Source organism: Gambusia affinis, linkage group LG11 (assembly GCF_019740435.1).
Source record: "Gambusia affinis linkage group LG11, SWU_Gaff_1.0, whole genome shotgun sequence".
NCBI lineage: Eukaryota > Metazoa > Chordata > Actinopteri > Cyprinodontiformes > Poeciliidae > Gambusia > Gambusia affinis.
Window position 1 is genome coordinate 3,638,787 of NC_057878.1, and position 21,229 is coordinate 3,660,015.

The 21,229-nt window shown below is 40.9% G+C and overlaps 1 protein-coding gene across 1 annotated transcript in view; it reads left to right on the plus strand.

Annotated features, from left to right (window-relative positions):
- mao (monoamine oxidase) overlaps positions 1-13,993 on the plus strand; it is a 32,572-nt gene extending 18,579 nt beyond the window's left edge. The window contains exons 4-15 of the mRNA XM_044132609.1: positions 1,084-1,188; positions 1,282-1,373; positions 2,219-2,360; positions 4,289-4,438; positions 5,601-5,760; positions 5,841-5,937; positions 7,317-7,370; positions 7,469-7,526; positions 7,610-7,707; positions 9,193-9,304; positions 9,970-10,032; positions 10,176-13,993. Coding sequence (XP_043988544.1) covers positions 1,084-1,188; positions 1,282-1,373; positions 2,219-2,360; positions 4,289-4,438; positions 5,601-5,760; positions 5,841-5,937; positions 7,317-7,370; positions 7,469-7,526; positions 7,610-7,707; positions 9,193-9,304; positions 9,970-10,032; positions 10,176-10,331 — 1,287 coding nt within the window. The 3' untranslated portion in view covers positions 10,332-13,993. The remainder of the gene's footprint in view (positions 1-1,083; positions 1,189-1,281; positions 1,374-2,218; positions 2,361-4,288; positions 4,439-5,600; positions 5,761-5,840; positions 5,938-7,316; positions 7,371-7,468; positions 7,527-7,609; positions 7,708-9,192; positions 9,305-9,969; positions 10,033-10,175) is intronic.
- Positions 13,994-21,229: the final 7,236 nt, after the last annotated feature.

The following is a 21,229-nucleotide window of genomic DNA, read 5'->3' on the forward strand; positions in this document are numbered from 1 at the left end:
TCTGGAGTAGTAAAATATTACACAGGTCCTTCTTCTCTTGTCTACACAACCCTTTGAGTCCTGATCAGTCACTCTGACTAAGCAGTCTGGAGGTCAGCCGGAGGCTAAAGGGCAACTGCTATGCTAATCTGAACAGTACACACACATTCAGCAAACTTATAGGAAAGGGGATATTTAATACGTTTGCCATGGGAAGACATTAAAAAACAGTTGCATGAGATATATTCTTAAGTCAGCTGAGATGCTAGCGCTCATTATTAGCCAACAGAGGAAACATTGGCGTCTTATTGGGGCGTTGGAGCGACTACGCATATGTGCGGCATTTTAGGGGAGTCATGGGGGCGATTTTTTTTTTTAAAGCAATAGCTGTTGATTCAACACCTTAGAAAAACAAACTCAATGTTTATGAACTTTAGTGATGCTCTGAGATCCCTGGTGGAGAAAGCTGAGCGTTCTCCAAGGAGGCCAGAGCCTCAAATAAGCGTCACTGCTGTGTGCTAACCGGCATGATGCAAAAAAAGTGTTTCCGTTGCAGCTTCGTTGAAGCTGCAACGCCCATATCACCAATTCTGATATGGGCGGAAAAAAAACCCACCTTACTCCAGTGCAAAGCCGTTTTATGGAAAACGTGAGTTTGTTGTAAATTGCCGTGTTTCCATAAAGCAACTTTATTTTTGTAATCCCAATTTATGGTCAATGGAAATGCAGCTAGAGTTTTTTTTGTTTGGTCTTTTATCATTGTTTTTTACAGGACACGTGCAATATATGTAATATATTGCAACATTATGGGTTATAATGTTATAACCGTCATCGGTTATAACATTATTATTAGTATTGGCAAAAGGTATTTTCATATCAGGGCATTCTAAAACAAAACCTGGAGAAGGGGAACAGTTGTGTTTCAAGGTGCCTGCAGTCAGAGTCTCTGTGGAACTGATGGGTCCAATATGGCCGCCAGTACTTACATCACCTTACATCAATCTTATCTGCTTCCATTGTAAATTCTGTGATAAAGGACGCAGCCTTCAGTGACTTATCAAGTTCACGGGGAGATTATAACGCTGGTTTTTATCGATCGGACAGGGGAAGTCGTACCCGTTCAAAGGCTCCTTCCCTCCCATGTGGAACCCCATCGTCTACATGGACTTCAACAACCTCTTCAGGACGTTGGACGAGATGGGCCAGGAGGTGACGCAACGCTCAGTCTAGATCGTTCACATCGCTGTTTTGCTGCTTCAGCGTCCCTGTGCAGTTCTCTCATGCTGCCGTGTGAATTTGTAGATTCCCAGGGAGGCGCCCTGGAGAGCTCCCCGTGCCTTAGAGTGGGACAACATGACCATGCAGCAGCTGTTCAACAAAATCTGCTGGACCAGGTGACAGAACCCAAGATTTCCAGTTTAGCTTTGTTTTTTTTATCTCTCTAAACTTTTTAGCTTCCTAAAACATGCCTCCAGTTTGTAAATGCCACAGAAATAAAATCATATCAAGTCCATATTGTAACAGCACATGGAACAGTGTCACCAAGTGGGTAACCTCGTTTTGTCCTGTCTTAAAAAAATTATAAGATCATTAAAAATATAAATTATTCAAAAAGATACCAGATATTTAAACACACTGTCAACTAGGTTATCAGCCAGACTAATGACATATTTCTTTACTTTTATGTCAAACACATCTGGTACTGATCTGAGTTGAAAGGTCAGACAGACAGGAAGAAGTTTTCACTCCTGGAGGAAATGGGATGAAATGAGAACGTCATCTAAACTGTACAAGGATGCGCTTTGCTGCAGGAGGGACTGGTGCGCTTCGCATGTGGAAACCTCATGAGAAAAGAACATTATGTGAAAATATAGACGCGACATCTCAACACATCAGCCAGGAGGTTAAAGTTGGGGTCCAAATGGGCGTACCCAGTGGACAAGGACCCTGGATTAGTTCCTCAATAGGGGGAAGAAAAATGATTGGATGTGTATTTAGAGAGCATCTGTAAACATCTGCTGTCTCACACAGATTGATCTATCTGAAATGTTTTCTTTTCTGTTCATGAAAATTGTAGCTAATGAAAAATAAGTTTTGCAGAAATTGAGAATATGATGTTAGAGCAATAGAAAAGCATCTTTAGAGATGGAAATGAAAAAAAGAGTTTATTATTATTTCAATAAAAACCAGTGCCATCCACTTCATGCATTTTTTTTCGTTCCCCTGTTTCCCTCCACAGTGCAGTTCGTCGCTTCGCCACCCTGTTTGTCAACGTGAACGTGACCTCTGAACCCCACGAGGTGTCGGCACTGTGGTTCCTCTGGTACGTGAAGCAGTGCGGGGGGACGATGAGGATCTTCTCCACCACTAACGGGGGGCAGGTGTGTGTGCAGGGCCGAGTTTCTGTCATCCAAATGGAAAACTTCCACGTTAAAGGGGCGGTATCATGTAAAGATGACTATTTTTAAACCTTATATTATGTTATAATGTTATCCCTTCATCAAAAACATTGACTGTTCTATGCATGTTTGAGAAAACATTTAATCTCCCGTGGCCACTATTCACAGGGGTGCCTAAACGCTTGCGCTGACCAAGCCCTGCCTTGGTCCTCCTCTGCAGCTCCTCCTCACAGCTGCAGTTTCCTTCCTCACTCAGCTCCTTCAGACTAGCGGCAGCAGCAGTTAGCAAGTGCCTGGTGGAACTGAGCATTTGCTGATCTCATCTTTGGAACTAGTCTTCAGCTCCTAAGAACGATGTTAAAGGCTTTATGGGGAAACCGTTGTGTTGGAAAGAGCAGGAGCTTCTTAAAGAGACAGAAGCCCAATTTGAAGACGTTATATCACAAAGTCACATGTCTTTTAAGTCTCATTCGATATACACTAAACAACTGACGGTAATATAGTTCTTCATTGTGCTAATTGGTATAATATGTTTGGAAAACACAACACCGCCCCTTTAAATGAAGTAAAATGTGAACCTGTTTGTTTACATCTTGACTCACATCCTTTAATTGTGATCCATGCCGGGGCCGGGGGCCGGTGCAGGGGCCGGGGCCGTCAGTGGCAGATCCTGAATTAGTCTCAGTGTTTTTTTTGTCTGCGCTGCGTCGGCTCAGCTTCATCACAGGCCTAACAAAGGCTGCTTTCTTGCGGTGCTAAGGGAACTCCATTCCCTTCCAGAGCTCAGTGACCCCTCGTTGCCGTAACGACCGGGGCCTGGGACTGTGTCTCTCTAAACTGGTGACACCGATGTTGTTTTGCAGTTTTCAAGCTCTAAAACTCACACAAAATGCGAAATGATGCATGAAGGACAGCGGGTGGAGTCACTGCAACTTTAAAACAAAGTCTGTCTCAAGTTTTTGTTACTTTTTAAACCATGATGATTAATGTCTGACTCCGTTCTCTGTCAGGACCGATTCAGGTTGAGCTTTTAATTTAGTCGCGTCTGACTGGCGAATTGCACCCAAAGGCTGGAGTGGAATTCGCCCGACGCGGTTAGTGATCGGGGAAAGCAGAGACGGCGACGCCAAGCACACGGAAAAGGTCGGAAAAGGGCTAATCAATTTTGTGAGACAGAGCATCAGCAGCACCTTGTCTCTCTCCAAGCCTCCACCCTGAATCGCAGACTGTCTTCATGATGTAGCAGTTGGTGGCCTGAGCTCTGTGCATGCACATTTGCAGTGAAGGGAAAGGAGGACAAGTGAAGAGAACAGTGCAGAACATCTGGGAGGGCAGCGGATTTGATCAGATCCTCCACTGAACACGACTCTGCTCGTGCAGGAAGAGTTGATCTCTATGAGACCGGACGGAAGGACGAGGATTTCACTGAGGTTTAAGAGAACAGTTTGGATCTACACTGTAAAGAATCGACGTAAAAACTACATAATGATTGTACAGCAAGACTGTAACAAAACTACAGTAAAACTGCATTAGAATTACAGTAAAATCAACAGAACTACAGTAAACTAGTAACACAATTGCATCAAAATTGCAGCAAAACTGTAATATAATTCTGCAAAACTGTAAAGAAAATTTTCCAGTAAAGAAAATGTGTTAAAAAAAAACCCCCCACAATATTAACTCCTCACAATAATTCTTCCACACATGAATCCCTCTAATGGAAGGTTTTTAAATTTCGTCTTGAACTTTACCTTTTCTAAACTTTCCCTCTTAGGTTGTTTATTTCATTTCAAACCACCTCTGCACACACTTGGCAAACGTGTAAAATCTGAGGTGTGTAGATGTTTTATCCGGCCGCCGCGTCAGAACACACTCTCTCTGACCGCCGTTCTCTTGGTCTTCTGGTGAAGGAGAGGAAGTTTGCGGGCGGCTCCAGTCAGATCAGCGAGTGCATGGCCAAAGAGCTGGGTGACAGGGTGAAGCTGCAGTCGCCCGTCTACAGGATCGACCAGACCGGAGAGATGGTTGTCGTGGAGACGGTGAACAAAGAGACTTACACGGTGAGTGGAACCAAACCGCGGGACAGTGGGAGTCGAGGAATCGATATAAATCGCATCGTCAGTGAAGATGGGACGTCGTGCGGAGCAGAATACGATGATTTATGAAGCATTTTCAACCTGTGTTCACTTGAATTCACTACAAAGCCAGACATTTAAAGAGCTAACTGATAAACTTTATTGTTTTCTTTGAAAATGTTGACCTATTTATACAAAACATTCTAAATCAGAGCCATGTAAACCTTCCCTTCTGACAAACCTCAATAAGCTTTTGGGAACTCATCGTTGAAGCTTTTGTATTTTTTAATTCTTTTCCCATCGTTGTTTGAGATACTTCAGTTGTTCAACAGCCTGGGGCCTCAGTTGCCGTATTTTTGCGTTTCACGATTCAACAAACCTTTTCAAAAGTCACGTGCGATCGGCGCTGGTTCGGAGAGGTTTCTCCAGATTCTCTGAGTCTTTTGGTGACACTTTGAACTGCAGACCATGAAATCTCTAAACTCCCTGCAGTTGCACTTTGAGTAACGATGTTCCTAAAACGTTGGAACTGTTTGCTTGTTCTCAAAGCGATGGACCTCTTGTGAACGACTGAAGCTATGGAGGACGCTCCCTCTGTTCCCCATCCTGACTCTCACCTGCTTCCAGTTAATAAACGAGAGATTTTTGAGTATTTTTCAACTTTCCCACTTTCTTGTTCCCAACTTTTTTAGAACGTGTTGCCAGCGTCAAATTCCAGATGTGTGGATGTTTGCATGATTGCGATAAAGTTTCCCCTTTGAACATTAAATATCTTGCCTTTACAGTGAGTTCAGTTGAGTGCAGGTGGGAAGGAACTTTAAAATCATCATGTTCTGCTTTCATTCATGTTTTATACAACGTCCCAAATTGACTCGGGTTGGGGTTGCCTCATTTCAACTACATATAGCTTTTAAATGATTTCATCCTGTTGCTGTTTGATTCATAACTTTAGTTTTTCCATCACTTTCTACTCCTCCCTCTCTTTTCTTTTATAACTTTATATGTATTAAAATTGTAATTAAACTTGGACGTACTGTGCAGCTTCAGAGCAGAAACACAAATCTCAGAGGAGAGAAGATTTGTGTTGTGCTGCCCTCTGCTGGCCGCATCCTTCCTGAATTGTTCTGCCGGCTTTTCTTCGCTTCAGGCCAGATACGTCGTCGTGGCAACGCCGCCCGCCCTCAACCTGAAAATGCACTTTAACCCCGAGCTGCCGCCCCTCAGGAACCAGCTGATCTACCGCGTGCCCATGGGCTGCGTCATCAAGTGCATGGTCTACTACAAGGAGAACTTCTGGAGGAAGAAGGGTACGGAGAGCAGGACGGGGGGGATGAGAGGGGCTGCATCCCGGTGGGGGACAGCAGGTTCTAATGTTTGGTCTCATCAGGTTACTGTGGCACCATGGTGATCGAGGAGGAGGGGGCTCCTATTGGCCTGACTCTGGATGACACAAAGCCTGATGGGACCGTGCCCGCTATCATGGGGTGAGCCGCCAGTTACACAACGAGAGAGAGAGAGGAAGAGGAGGAGAAAGAGAGGGAGAGAGTGTTGTTTTTCTTGCCACATTTTAAAGACTTAAGAAGTCACTTATTTATTTCAAACATGGTAGAAGTATAAAATCACACACTTGAACCAGGAATGCAAAAGGCATGTTTTTGTGCAATAATCTCAACATTTCAGATTATGAAAGTCATTTTTATTTCCGATGAGGAAAACTTGAGGAAAAATTAAAAAGCAGCTTTCAAAGGATGATTTCTGTTGCTAACAGAACAAACAACAGCCTGAGCCTATGTGACAAAGTGATTATCTCACTGCCTCATTATGAATTAAACATGGTGAACCGCAATTTTGGAAAACGCAGTTCAGTTCTACTTGCTACAAACGGATTCCCTGAGCTGTAAATTTAAAAAAAATCATTTAAAGGGGCAGTATTATGTGTTTTTCGGGCACATGGTGACATTTTATAGCACAATTAGTAACTATGTCACCTTCAGTTACTATAAAAATACTCCCTATCAAATATGACTTAAAAGAAATTGGACTTTGTAATTTAAAGCCTTGAATAAAGATTTTTCTGAAACGCCGCCTTCAGGAAGTCATCCAAACATGGCTCCTCTGTTAACCCTTTGACAACGTTTTACTAAGCAGTAGCTCCTATAATGAGCTCAACTGATGCTCCACCATGTGCTAATTGCTGCTGGCTAGTCTGAAGGAGCTGAGTGGAGGACTCATGGGTGGGGGCTGCTCTGTGAGGCGAAAGCTTTGGAAGCTTTCTCTGGAAGGTGGAGCTAGGTCCAACCAGGTGTTTTGCACTGCTGAATGGTTGCCATGGAGATTAGCGGATTTTTCAAACACGCAAAGCAACACTGCAGGTTTATTTTTGATGAAGGAATAAAATTCTGACATGATACAAAGCTTAATAAAAGTTAATTTTGCATAATGCTGCCTCTTTACGTCCATTTGTATATATTTTGTTAAATGGTAAATTGAGGAGCCATGTTGTGATGACTTAAGTTTCAGAAAGAGCAGGAGTTTCTTAGAGACAGAGGCCCAATTTTAAGGCGTTAAATTATGAAGTCAAATTTCTTTTAAGTCATAGGATATTTACAGCATTTTTTTTATAACAACTGAAGTTAACACAGTTACTTTATTGTGCTATAAAGTGGCACTATGTGCTTGGATAACGCCCCTTTAATAATTTGAAACATTAAGTGACAAAAAAAAAAGTAATCAGTAAGGGGCAGTTAAGTTTTTTACTCTGTTTTGTGTCCAATCTGTGCACAGCAGAGCGCTGGGGAAGGTGGCGATATCAGATCTAATTAAATATAAATATATAAATCTGCATCTCTCCCTCTTCCTGCAGGTTCATTCTGGCTCGCAAGTGCAGGAAGCTGGCAGACCTGACCAAAGAGGAGAGGTGTGGAAACACGCCGGCGACAGGCCGTCAGCTGAGCTCAATCTCCCCCCGAGCTACAAGCTAGTTTTAGCCTGAACTTTGTTTTTGTTTTCGTTCAGGCTCAGGAGGATCTGTGAGATTTACTCCAGAGTGCTGGGCTCAGAGGAGGCTCTCCACGTGAGTCCGGACACTCAGAACCACGAGCAGCAACACGGCAGAACGGCTAACCCGCTTCTCACACGGCCTCTGGTGTCTTTCAGCCGGTGCACTACGAAGAGAAGAACTGGTGTGAGGAGGAATACTCCGGCGGCTGCTACACAGCTTACTTTCCTCCTGGAACCCTGACCCAGTTTGGCAGGTGAGTAATCCGCAGCCCACGCGCTTCTTGTTGCAGATGTTGAGTGTTCAAACCGAGGCTAAGGCCTCTGACGCTGCGCAGGGTTAAAGGCTGGAGAGCGAAGTGAGTTCAGGTTCAGTTCTGGTTCAAAGGGTTTTAGGATCCCAAAGCCGGTTTCCTTCTTACTTGTCATTCATTCATCCATTTTCTAACACCCTTGTCCCCAGGACAGGTTGCCAGTCTGTCACATACTTGTCATTCAGTTCAAATTCAAAATACTTTATTAATCCCAAAGGGGGAAATTAAATATTAACTGTGCTGGAAATCTAATGGGTTGACAAAATATAGTACAGTTAAAGTTCCTTTTATTACTTATACTGCAGTTTATTTAATAAAGTAAAATCTTAATTTTGTTGTCCCAGTAATTATTGCAATAAATGATAATATTGTTGTCTTGAGACCATTTTCAAGTTATATATTGATGATGTTTAATTAACTTTAATTTGTAAAGAAAACCTAACACTTGAACTGGTAGGTATTTTAAGTATCCAAAATTAAACATGGCAACCAAAAATAACAAATAAAATGTAAATAAAAAAAACCCCACTTACAACCTAAACTGTAAATAAATTGAAATGACGTCTCTAAACAAGTTTACCCTTAAAAAAAAAAGACAATCTTTAGAATAGAAATTAATTAACTCATTTTAATTTGTCAAGCAATTAAATAATTACAAAAGTATACTAACTTAATATTTCTTACATTTTTAAATTTATAAAAAGTATGCCTTAAGTATTCTGTTACCAGCTCTTTTTAAGTTTACCAAAATCTACATTCAAGAACACTCATCCTACAACCACTAAAACCCATTTTTGTTGGTATTTTGAGGAAAATGGAAGTAGTTCTCATTTCGTCTTCTGAGGATTTTATGTTGATTCCTTCAGTGGTTCTTGGTGCAGCGCCACCACAGGTGAGGAGGGGAACAGGTTCTTCAAAGGGTTTGGCTGGTTTGACACAATGCAGTGTGAAAAGAACTGCAACAACTGAAAATGTAACAAATGTCGTAACTTTGGTCCCAAATTTACCCGAGTCTACTGGACTGTCTGGTCTGAAAACATTTTTAGTTTTAATGTTTGCATTATAAGCCAAGTATACTTCACTATACTATTCTCAAGCATATAAAACACAGCTTGTAAAAAGTAAACTTCAAGTGCACTGCCTCATTTTCCAGCTGCATAAATCGCTTTTTGCTAAGTGGGATTTCAGGAGGAGATCAACAGATGTAGGAGATCAGGAACTGGAGTTACTTATTCTAATGAACATCTAAAGCAGTCACAATAAATCCGGCACATTTCCCACATTAGTGTGTTCTAGCAGCACTAGGAAGCTTTCCAGCGGCGTATAAATGTAGAAATAAAAAGAAGATGGAGGCTAAAGCGATCAGTCAAAGCACAGAATCAGTAAAATAACTCCTCTGGCGTGTTCTCTGTCGTTTCCTGTCTGCAGGGTTCTGAGGGAGCCTGTTGGCAGGTTGTACTTCGCCGGCACGGAGACGGCGTCAGAGTGGAGTGGCTACATGGAGGGGGCGGTGCAGGCTGGGGAGAGGGCCGCCAGAGAGGTCAGAGAACTCTGCATATTTTATAGCCTTCCCCTCCACACATTTATGACTATAAAAAAATTAACAGAAAAAGAATATCACTATCCGATAGAAGTAAGAGAGAAGTTTCACCTTCCAACATAATAATCGCTCCAAACATAGGGCCAGTGCTACAGCAGACGAGATAACCTGACCTCCCCTCTGAGCTTCTATTGCCGCCTGAAGAAATGCAAAGCTCCCGGTTAAAAGCAACTAATCAGAGCCAGGGGGAGGGTCTTAGCGCTGTCAATCAATACTGCAATTTACCAACACAAGAATACTGGTTATCCATCGTCATTGGTGGCTATGCTAAGCTAACTAGTCTTAGGATTCATGTCAGTTTATGTTGTGGTGGACCGGCTGAAGTGTAGCATATAGAGGAAGTGAGCACAAGAGTGATTGACAGCGCTAAGACCCGCCTCCTGGCTCTGATTGGTGTATTTCTTACTACTGGGAGCTAAAATCTTTTTATCCATCTCATGCTATCACAAAGTAATGATTATTTGAACAAATATGTAAAAGCATCTCTTTTTTTCCTCCTAAGTTACATCCTACAGCTTTAAGTCTGGCTTTAGTCTGAAAGTCAACTTCAGTCCCTGCTGTAGAATCCATAAAAACCATAAACTCATCTTTATTATGTCTCGCAGGTCTTGTGTGCGATGGGTAAAATCCACCAGAGTCAGATCCACCAGCCAGAGCCTGAGAGTCAGGTGAGGGTTGTTTTCACATCTTGTCTTGAAAACAACAAAAATGACAGAAGTTGTTCAGCCATTTTAGCATAAACCAAAATAGGAATGGCTGGCTTATGAAAGTCGTTCAGCCAGAACATAACGTCCGTCTCTTCCCCCTGCAGGAAGTTCCTGCCCTGCCGTTCGTCACCAGCTTCTGGGAGAGGAATCTGCCGTCGGTCGGTGGTTTCCTCAAGCTCATGGGCGCCTCCGCCGTCCTGTCCGCCGCCGCCGCTGCGGGCCTGGTGGCCTACAAAAAGGGCCTATTCCCCAGGAGTTAAACTGCCTACACCTCGTCTTCTCACTCTTCTGCAACTCAACGGGACACAACTCAATAGAAACCGTATTCATGCACTTCTGTTTTTTTTGGGGGGTTTTTTGTAGTCTTTATGGGGGATTTTGAAACGGTAGGCCATGAAAGGCAGACTCTCCAAATGAAGCAAAATCAGATTCACTTTGAGTGCAAAGAGTGAGCCGATGTTTAGTCTTAGAGAGAAGAAGAGCTAACTGTTTAATTAGCACTTAATCTGTATCTCAGATTATTAAACCAATGAAGGAAAAACAATCTGGAATCAAAATAAATAATCTCTACTAATGTTCCACACATTCATCCTTCTCGTGTGCATGTGTGGGAGTGTGTGTGTGAGTGTGGGGGGGAGGGGGTGCGTGGGAGTGTGAGTGTCTAAGCTCTGCCTGTTTGCATGTGCACCTGATTTGGTAATTCTGCCTTTGTGAGTGTCTGTTCGTTGAAGTGTGTGTAAGCATTTCTGTGTGTGTGTGTGTTGTCTCTAATTACCTCTGCTGATTTTAGGTGCTGGTTCATTCTGACCTTGCTTGTTTAATGAGATCCAGTAACACTGAAACACTGAAAGTGAGTAGGGCTGTGCCATCATAAGTTCTAACAAAGAGGACAATCAAGATTAAGGCAGTTTAAGTTTTTTTGTTTTTTTTGGTCATTTTGTGACCTGAATGTTCCGTTAAAAAGTGATGAAAAGAAAAAGAAAACAGCAGCTCTGTGACGTAGTGTGTCTCTTTGAGTCATTCTTACTGCTGCTGTATGTTTTTATCTGAGGTTTAACACCAATCGGTCTTCAGTATTTACCGTGTTCAGGTAATGTTAGCTAAACAGAAGGGTATTCTCAAGTTCAATGTCTGATTTTTGTTTAGAATGTCATAAAAATGTGGTTGTACATGTAAGAGAAGTTGTTCTGGGGTCCAGATGTACGTTTGTTTTGGGTTTTTTTTAATCTAAAGGAAACTAATCTAAAGTAACTATTCATTTATTGTCTAAACTCACATCCATGGCAGTCAGCTGGAGGTGGGGAGTGAGGTTGTTGGTGTAGACTGGTCTGTGGGGGGTGTTATGGGGTCTATCTCCAGCCATGATTGATAAAGAGCTGTGGTCACTCAATGGATAAATTCCTAAGCAGAAGGCTAAGTTTTGGAAATGTGTGAAAATCCAGAGCCATTTCTCACTTGAGTTGTAATTAATGAACAACTCTTCAGATCCACACTGCAGAGATAGCAAGGAAACAATTAATGATTGTTAGCTGTAGCTACCTGTGGCTAATGAATTCATTAACTGTAGCTAGCTTTAACACAGTAATTTTCCCTATCTGGAGCAAATTAAGCTAGTTAGCTGTTGCATGTTATCTGTAGCTAACTGTGGACAATAAATCATAAGGCTAGCTGTGGCTAGCTAGCTGTAGCTATCTTTGGTTGATCATTTTTAAAGCTAACTGTTGACTTCAGGCTGTACTTAGCCAAAGAAAACTGACTGTTAAAACTCATGGCTATTAAAAAGGTAAAGCTGGCTGTGTTCTGCTGGCTGTAACCAGATGTAGCTAATAAATTATAAAGCTAGCTCCGAGTTATGAGCGCTCCCTACCTAAATATGTTATAGTGATAACTGTGTAGTTAAACAGTTTTCTTGAATATCCTGTTATTGTTTTCATTTTCACTGTTATACGCTGAACTCCTGGTATTCCCAGAAGTTAGCAGAGCACAGCTGTCCATGATTAGCTAAAATCCACAAATACTTCCAAAACTGCTTAGGACTGCATAATTTAATAATTCACATACCAAATATACATAAATAAGCATCAGTGAGCACCATGGAAATTGTCTTTGTGCTACTGCAGAGGATTTCATACAGTCTTCCTTTTTTCCACTCTTAAAATTTGACACAGCCAATCAGCGCCAAGAAAAACAAGTGCAGCTTCTGGATTGGCTGTTTTGCAAACACCAGTCAACTAGCTTTATGTTATTCCAGCTTCCCAACCTGTGTTTTCTATTAGCTAGAATATTTTAGATATGATCTACAAAAAAACATACAGCGAATAAGTGAATCTGCAAATTGAATAAGAGTCCATTATGACTGAATTCAGTTATTAGAGACGGAAAAATCCTTGTAGTCACCTAAAGTTTGCTAACACCTAGCATAAACCAAAATAGTAATTTTAGTGTTAGTTTAAACTAAAAGGTGTAAGCAAAATGCAGTTCCTTTTTCTCCCTCTTTCAATTATACCGTAATAAGGAACAGATCTTATGTGTGAAAATTTTCAGTTGCAAATCTGCAGTAAAGCTTCAACCTTGTGGTAAGAACTGCATTATTTTAAACCTAAGATATATAAATCTAAAAATATTTTATTGATTTAAGACTGAATCAAATATAACATAATACAGGGTGGGGTTTCCCTAGGAAAGTCACAATAGATGAAGCCGATCTATTGAGGAGAACTTGTGTTCATGGTGTGTCGGCCATGTTAAGAGAACTGTACAGTGTATGGCTACAGTGAGGATCGTGTTCTTGTTCCGAAGACTGGTGTTTGTGACTGTAGTTGTGTCTGTTGTGCCTTAATGAACGTCTTGGTGTTTTGTCATTTTTCTCAAGTGCCTGTGTAACTCTGACTGTTTCTCTCTCCTACCTTTCCCCACACACTGTTATAGCCAACACTCACCAGGTCACTGCCTCAAAGGATCTTCAGTGACACTCAACTCAAAATTCGATTTTTAAATGCCCTCTGTGTTACCTGAGTTCTATCCTCATAATAAACTTGACTCAGGTAATGCCAGGCATATGAAGTAGCACTCTGACTGTTGGTGTGATCTTAACTGGTCTCCAGTGGAACCAAGTCTCTGTGTGCTTTGTATTGTGATTGCAGTGCTTCACCATGTGTCCCCTCTGGCGTGTTGTAGCGTCCTCGTGTCTTCATGGTCATCGAACCACCAGTAGAGGTTTTCCAAGCTTAGTGTTGAAGTAAGGATCTGTCACTAGCTGCGTTTCCATTATTAATGTGTGAAAAACTTTGCTGATATACAGCTAATACAGTCGAAAAAATCCAATTTTGTAATTGAGGTGTTTCTGTAAAATAAAAAAACTCAATTGAAATCACGTGAATAGGTTCGTCCACGCGATGAGTCATCAAAGATGACAATGCCATGATAGTCCAACCATTGCAGTTTAGCGAAATAAACCAATTTCGATACAACCGGAAAAACGCCACTTCATGCTAGTACCAAAACGTTTTAACAAAAAAATGAAAGCTTTTCCGAATTTGCCATGTTTCCATTAAGCAACTTTATGTTTAAAATGTGAAATTGTCCAAATACTGTACATGGGCAATGGAAATGCAGCTAGTGACGTTGCTCACATTTGAACCCATCTTGTTTACAGTTGGCTGATGTTAGTGAATAAACGCCAGCAGGCTCTGTAGGTCTGTCATTTGGGAACTACAGCACCGTCACCAAACCATCAGCAAACATAACCTACATGGTCAAGTCCTTGTTGATTTCTTTCTTTTTTACTGATTGTTTTTCTTCTTCACCTGATGTGCACACAAACCTCCCCAAACTAATCCTGTAACCCGTTCTTTGATGTCTTTGATTCCTCAAAGCAAGCTGGTGATATTAAAAATGTGAAATAAATCCTAATTTCATCTGATCCTATCAGTCTGTGTGTATAATTGTGAGCTTGATACATCTTTGTATTGGTTTTAATGCAGTTTTTAGGGAATCCATGAAAAGTTTGGAGTAGTATGAAAAAGTCAGGTGTGAATGGAAAGAGCTCTCTATATGACGAAAACTTTCCATTGTATAATAAGATCTGGTTGTTTTTATATTAAAATTAATTTAAACTTGCTATATATTCGTCTCTTTCATATATCTTTTTATTGATTACTAGAAATGTATTAACAGATACTGTACAAAACCATGTATGGTAATCAAATTTGAATGAATGTGTGTGAAATATGTATTCTTTCTGAGCGGCCTTAAAAGTGGAATGTAAAATGCGAAGGGTGAGGCAGAAAGTACCGTGCCTCATTGATAGGGGGCAGTGCTGAGCCCATTAGACGCAAAAGGAGCTCTTCTTCTACGCATTGAAAAAACTGGAAACAATCTGGAAAATAGAGAAAATACGGTTGGATTAGAAGCGTTCAAGGTCGCTCTCGTCTCTGAATTCCGGATTTTTAAGGATTAAAGGAAAATGAGGCAGAAACAAGGACGTACAACTGAATGCTAAAAAAAAAGGATAGGTGCGTGAACTTCGTATAACAATACAGGTACTTTAACACACGATTTGACATTTTAATCTGAAAAGAGGGAGGTCAGCCTAAGTAAACATTTAAATTTTAATAAATTAAATGTGACCTTTTTTATTTTTCTTGTTATAGTGGCGAATTCTATGAGCTGTAATCAGTTGCGGTCAAAACCGGAATATAAACTGCTAATTTCGATTTTGGATTTGTATCTGCCTCTTGCTAGTTCTGAGCATTTACTGTCAGAATTGCAAGAAAATTAAAAATGATAGTGAGAAGATGCAGCGATTGTCAAAACAAAACATGTCGGACAGTCGGACCTTACTCACAATGTCTGATTACTTTTTTTATTTTACTTTATTCATTTATTTATGTATTTATTGACAAGTTGAAAGATGTTCTTCTCCTCTGACTTCGCAAAGACATATTTTTAAAAAGTTTGCATTTGCGAAAAAACAAACAAACAAAAAACCAAAAAAAAAACCGGTTATATTTTGTTGGATCTTCAAAATACACAAAAGAGAAATGGCAGTGAATCAAATATGTATGAGCACGAATTTAATTGCAAACAACGATAACAGTGAAACAGGCTGTTTGAAGGTCCTTGGTTTAGCGACCAATCAGATTCACTGAAAAGTGTTATGGTCTCCGTTCTGAACAGCATGTAAAGAATGTTGTTTGATTTTTGCTCCTTTTCAGTCATGAAACATTATAAAACTGAGGTTTATAATTTCACATTTTGAGATGGCAATGATTTAAAAAAAAAAAAAGAAAAAGTTTTGTCTAATCTCAAGTTAATTGTTGTAATTTCTTTTTACACCCAATATTTTCTTGTTATCGTCATGGGTGGGTGTGGGGTTTCAGGTTTTTAAAATCTGCCAGCAATTTTTACATCTCTGCCGTTTAAACCAGATATGTAAGGGGGAAGCAGTATGGATGAATGAAGAAAAAAAAAAAAAAAGTTACACAAAAGTGTTTCACTGTAAAGATGGTTTGTAGTTTGTTTTGTTGCAACTTGACGTGTGAAATAAACGTCAGTGGAGTTTTGTAAACAAAATGTGTGTTTAGGTTTATGTCTGGTTGAATGATGTGTGTGCCCAGTTGATTTTTTTTCTTTATTTGGGGGGATTTTATTGTAATCTTTGGGAACCACTGGGCTGAGAGGACGTTCTGAGTGATTTTTAAAACTCTTTTTATTTATTGTGTCTTTCAGTGTAATTCCAATTCAATTAAGATTCTTTCTACAACACAAATCACAACAAATGTCACCTTGAGGCACTTTAATAAAAAAAAATAAAAAAAAGTAATTTCAGTTCAGTCATAAACTCATTCCAGTTTGTCCCGTCGGGTTTCTGCAACGATTCTCTGAGGGTTTGAGAAGACAGAGCAGAGACCCAATCTAGAAACAGATGACCTGATGCAGGAGGGCTTTATATTAATGACAACTAAAACATTAATGGCAGCAGAGGGAGAACAATTCATTGATGGCATTATCTCAGTTGAGGCCCTCCTCCAGGAAGGCACCACAGCAAATACAAAATTACAGACCAGATGCAGCTTATGTAGGGGAAAATAAATAAAAAAAATATAAATCTAACCGTGAAATAACAGCAAATAATGCACATTAGGGCACAGTAGAAGAAGAAAGTCAGAAAAAGTGGTCAGTTGGTCCTCCAGAACCCTATTTTGCTATCTATCTTGCTAGCTATTTTGCTAGTTATCTTTTTTGCTATCTTGATTATCTTGTTTGTTTTTTGCCATTTATCTCACTGGCTATCTTGTTAGCTATTTTACTGGTCATTGTGTTTGATATCTTGATAGCTATCTTGATTATTCTGTTTCTTATTTTGCTATCTATCTTGCTGACTCTCTTGCTAACTATTTTGTTAGTTATCATTTTTGCTGTCTTGCTTTCTTATTTGCTAGAAATGTAGAGAGCCAGGCTGTAGTTTTTTTGAGTCCACTAGGGGGCAGATGATAACTGCTACAGCCTGTCATCCTTGTACACACTGTAGCTCTTACTGAACTCATGTTTATTGCTACAGACACACACACACACACACACACACACAGACTGACACGGAGGAGGGAAGCTGTCACATTAATCCTGGGCCGGGGTTGGTCATGTTTTATCTCGGGGCTGATTCTGCTGGTTGACATATGGCACTCATGTTGTTCTCATCACTCTGCGTGTGAGCAGTGATAGCCAGAGGCCCGTCCAATCCCGGCCTGGCACACCAGGCTTAGTCACTGTAAACACTTCCCAATCCCACGCTCCCAGGTTGTGACAGCGCGCTCACCAGGCTGCAGCAGAGGTTGCATAACCGCAGCGTGAGCAGCAGCAGCAGCAGCAGCAGCAGCCTCATAGGTTGCTGCTTGGATTGCCTCTCCCCTCTCCATCATTTGACACAGGTGTCAATTGACATGCATCCAGATGCACACGCATGCACAGATGAACACACACCCATAGTGAGTTCAGATCCAGCGCAGTTGCAGCTCTGGCCCCAGTGCAGCTCGCCGCGATACGAAACCTGTCAATTTCCCTCCCAATCCGTCAGACGGCCGATTGGACTCAGAGTCCTGAAGTTTGACCTGGAAACCACCGGCTCGGACAAAAAACCCCACAAAAAAAACAAAAACAAAATCACCACGACAATGTAATCAGCTGTAATCTTTCAATAAATGTCCCTGCTCCCACATGAGGGTTTTTTTTGTTTTTGTTTTTCTCCAGGATGTGATCAGAATCCGTTTCTGGTCTGCTGAGGGGAAATGAGGTGAACCGTTTCCCGCTCAACTGTTCACACGACACTTCCAAGAGCTCCTTAGATTAATATCCACCCTGGAAATATCCTCCATAAAACTCCTGTTTTCTAACAGAGTCCAGTTTAGTAATGGCTAATAAAACGTCTTGTAGCCAAACTACAAGGTGTTTATGGGGAGCAGGCACGCTGTGTGCTTACAAATCATCCAGGGGGTTGTTTACTGTAGTAGTTAAGTACTTATCAATCCTAAAGCTACATTAATAAAACATGCATCTGTGATGTTTTAGCTGCATCTTTCCCTGCAGGTTGGTATGCGGATGATCACGAACACTGGAAACACTAAATCTTACCAAGTAGTTTTTGGTCTAGATTCTAATACAAATGTCTTAATACACTTGAAATAAGACCAACTAACTGGAAAAAAAAAACTTTTCAGAAAAATCTAGAGGCTTGTTTTAAGTGAATAATTCCTTGATATTGATCAGAAAAAGACTCTGCTCCTTATCTGCTTCAGCATAGAATCCACCAGACTGAGTTTATTGTTGTGATTTATCTGATAAGTCAGATCAGATGCAGTGTCCAGTCAGTAACCGTTATCCAACAAGGACAATATTTAAATTAAAGTTTCATTTTTTATGTGGTTTGACTGTTGTATTTGTTTTAACCTACTCAACACAAAATTCATGTCATCCAGCTGTGAGGACAGAGAGAAAGACGAGAAGATGACAGAGGAGGAATCAGGACAGACGGGGGAAGGCAACAGGTTGGTCTAATACAGGTGGGAATGAAGGAACAGCTGCTTCTTAAGGTCTGTCATTTTTTGCAACTAATATAAAATGCTTTTCTTGACCATTTGACTTAGTGGTCTCCTTCATCAAGACAAGGGATGAAGGAGACAGACATGAGGTCAGTGATGGTATCTGTTGTAGAGGAGACAAGTGATGACATCAGGAAGGAATAATTAAGTTAAGGAGGCAACAAAAACCTAAATACTGTGATGGTTTGAATTCAATTACCATATTTTACAAGTGGATGAATAAGGGAGAGCTGTATGGACATATTAAACCTGGGGCGGGAAGGGAGTGGGGTGGTGTGTGTGTGTGTGGGGGGGGTGGTGATAACGTATTTGCATACACCCTAGAAAGAATGTATTTGCGCCCCTGCTAGCACCAGCTGGTGGCCTGGCGAGGGCATTACATCCTTTTGAAGTGTACCTTTACTGTGTAAACGAAGATTGTAATTAGAATGTCTTCATATAAATGTGTTAACAGAAATGACATCTTCGTTGGATCAGTGTCATGTAAACAGGGCCTCGGTTTGAACGTTTCTGTTGGATTTGTGTTACTGGTATGCAACGGGATGTGGCTTTGAACCATGTTCCGTTGCATTGGTTCTGATGACGCATGTTGCCTTGGAAACGCAGACAGCCGTTTCAGGTTCATAAGATCTGTACTTATTTCTGATTACATACCCGAGACAAGAAGAAGACGACGGATGATTGGACGGACGGTGAAGACTCATCAGTCTTTCTTAAAGACCCCAACGTACTCGGGTGTACTTCAGTCCGCGGAGGTCAGGCGGACATCCGCTTCGAGTTCGCACAAGGATAGGTTTTTATGACCGCGTATTCGGTGTCGCTCATTAAACTACCCGGTGGAAACAGTGTTCACATCGAACTGGTTTTTATGTGACACTGGGCTGATAAGTTTGAGAATAAGGGTTTCATGAGTTCATGTTGTTTCAAAGTTGACATCAACATGATAACAGTCAACATAAAGTTGTCACGGGGATGTGATAGACATGTAAGTGAAAAAGCTTACAGGCAGCAGGCTTTATATATTCACGCACATATTGACATGATGAATTACGATGAATTACGCAGAATTATAAGAACAAAAAGCAAGACATCATCCCAGACTTCTTTATCAGCAGAGAGGTGGTCCGATAAGTTGAGTCTGACTTTTTTATCTTTCCTCGAACAACGGCAAGGAAAGGATGATCGGGTATGTGCTCATTTTCGATTGCTGCACAAACTATTACACCGATCACAATAGTGCTTTCGGAACATAATAAACAAAGCTCATTGAATGGATCCCTGATTACAGCTAAACCCAGCGCAGCCTCCTGCTGCTCCTCTGGCTCCGGGCAGCGGTTCACTGTCTTTGCCGGATGAACCGACATGTGACTGCCATTCTCTGCCCCGCACTGAGAGAGGAGTTAAGGCTTCTCAGATGGAGAAGAAATGGAGCCAGGCGCCCAATTAGTTCATCAAACTTGCTAGTTCTCATTAGGATTGTGTGAAATAAAGAAATTTTAGGTAATCACTACGCTCGAGTATGAAGACCCAACCGTCCGCGGACAGTGCGGTTCATGAAGTGTGCACAGTACCCCCGAGTATGTGGGGGCCTTTACAGTTCCAGAGCCGTGTGAGTCTCTGCTCTGCTCTGGCTGATTGTTGCAGCAGGTCTTTGGTGAATCAGCGGGCCGGATGGAGTCATTCCAGTCTGAACTGAGCCTGAGGGGCCTCCCATCCCCCCACACCCTCCACCTCTCACTGCTACAGGCTCTCTAACTTATTGTTCTGGGCTGCTGGGACCTCGGCGAGATTTACTGCAAGATCCCAAACTGATTGCAGCATCGCCTCTTGTTGGACATTTTCTGTTCGGCTTGGCAAGGAAAGGCAATCTCTTTAGTCGTCCGCCCTTATAATTTATGGAACATGTTTGCGGACGTTGTGGACGCGCTCAGAAAGAGAGGACACAAATTATTAGGACTGTGTCGCAATCAATGCGCCGGGAATTACAGCATTCAGCACCGCTGAGGTGTTCACGGTTTGTCACGACGCAAACACAAACGTCGATGTATTTTGTTTGGAGTTCAGGTTCTCTGGATGGAAATCCAGCTGTTCTGTTCCTGACCTTTACAAAAAACAAAAAAAGTATCCTTTTGATATTATTTATATTTTTGTTTGTTTGTCCAATCTAAGAAAGAATATCTGGTGACCTCAGGTCATTGCTGTTTGATTTTTATGTGTCCAAAAATTTGGAAAACATGCACAGTTGTCCTGCTGTGTCACATTTATGAATTACTCTTTGTCAATCTGAAACTTTGGAAGAGTAGCACTGCTTCAACACATTTTTACTCACGTAAAAGTAAAAAGTACCTCAAGTAAGAGTAAAATACAGTTTGGTAAAAAGGTAACTAAAGTACTGAGTAACTAATCGAAATGTTAGTAAATTAATATTAAAAATATTATGTCATCAGACGGACCAAAATATAAAGTTGTGTGACAATTTTGATATTTTAAGACCAAAATGAAAATGATTCCTATAGGTACCCAAATAGTCGAATTAGACAAAAAAAAAAAATCCAAATGAATTTATTTCAATACAGAAGCTATGAAAGTGTATCAAAAACCGATTTCTGTGTCTGCTGAATATTTGATTCAAACAAACTTTGTTCTGTAAAGTTACTCAGAATTTCTCAACTAAAAGTTTTGATACTTCATGTAAATAAATTACTCAAGTAAAGGTGGTAAAGATAGCAGAGTCAAAATACTCCTAAAATTACATTGTTTTGTACAACAATGGGTTTTGTACAACCAGTAACTGGTTACTATCCAACTCTGCCCAAATTACATCCCAGTATTTTTATTTTATATATTCCGTTGCATTGATTATATTTGTATTTACCAATATCTAACACTTTGGATGGAGCAATTTTCCCTTGGGGATCAAAAAAAGCTATTGACAATAAAGACAACATGTTAAAAGGGAGGTGAATGCTTTCCCCAGGCTCCATAAGGACTCAGACTGCCTAAAGTTGAGTTTATAGGGGAAAAGTTTGAGCTGCAGGCCTCTTGTTACATTAAGACGGAGT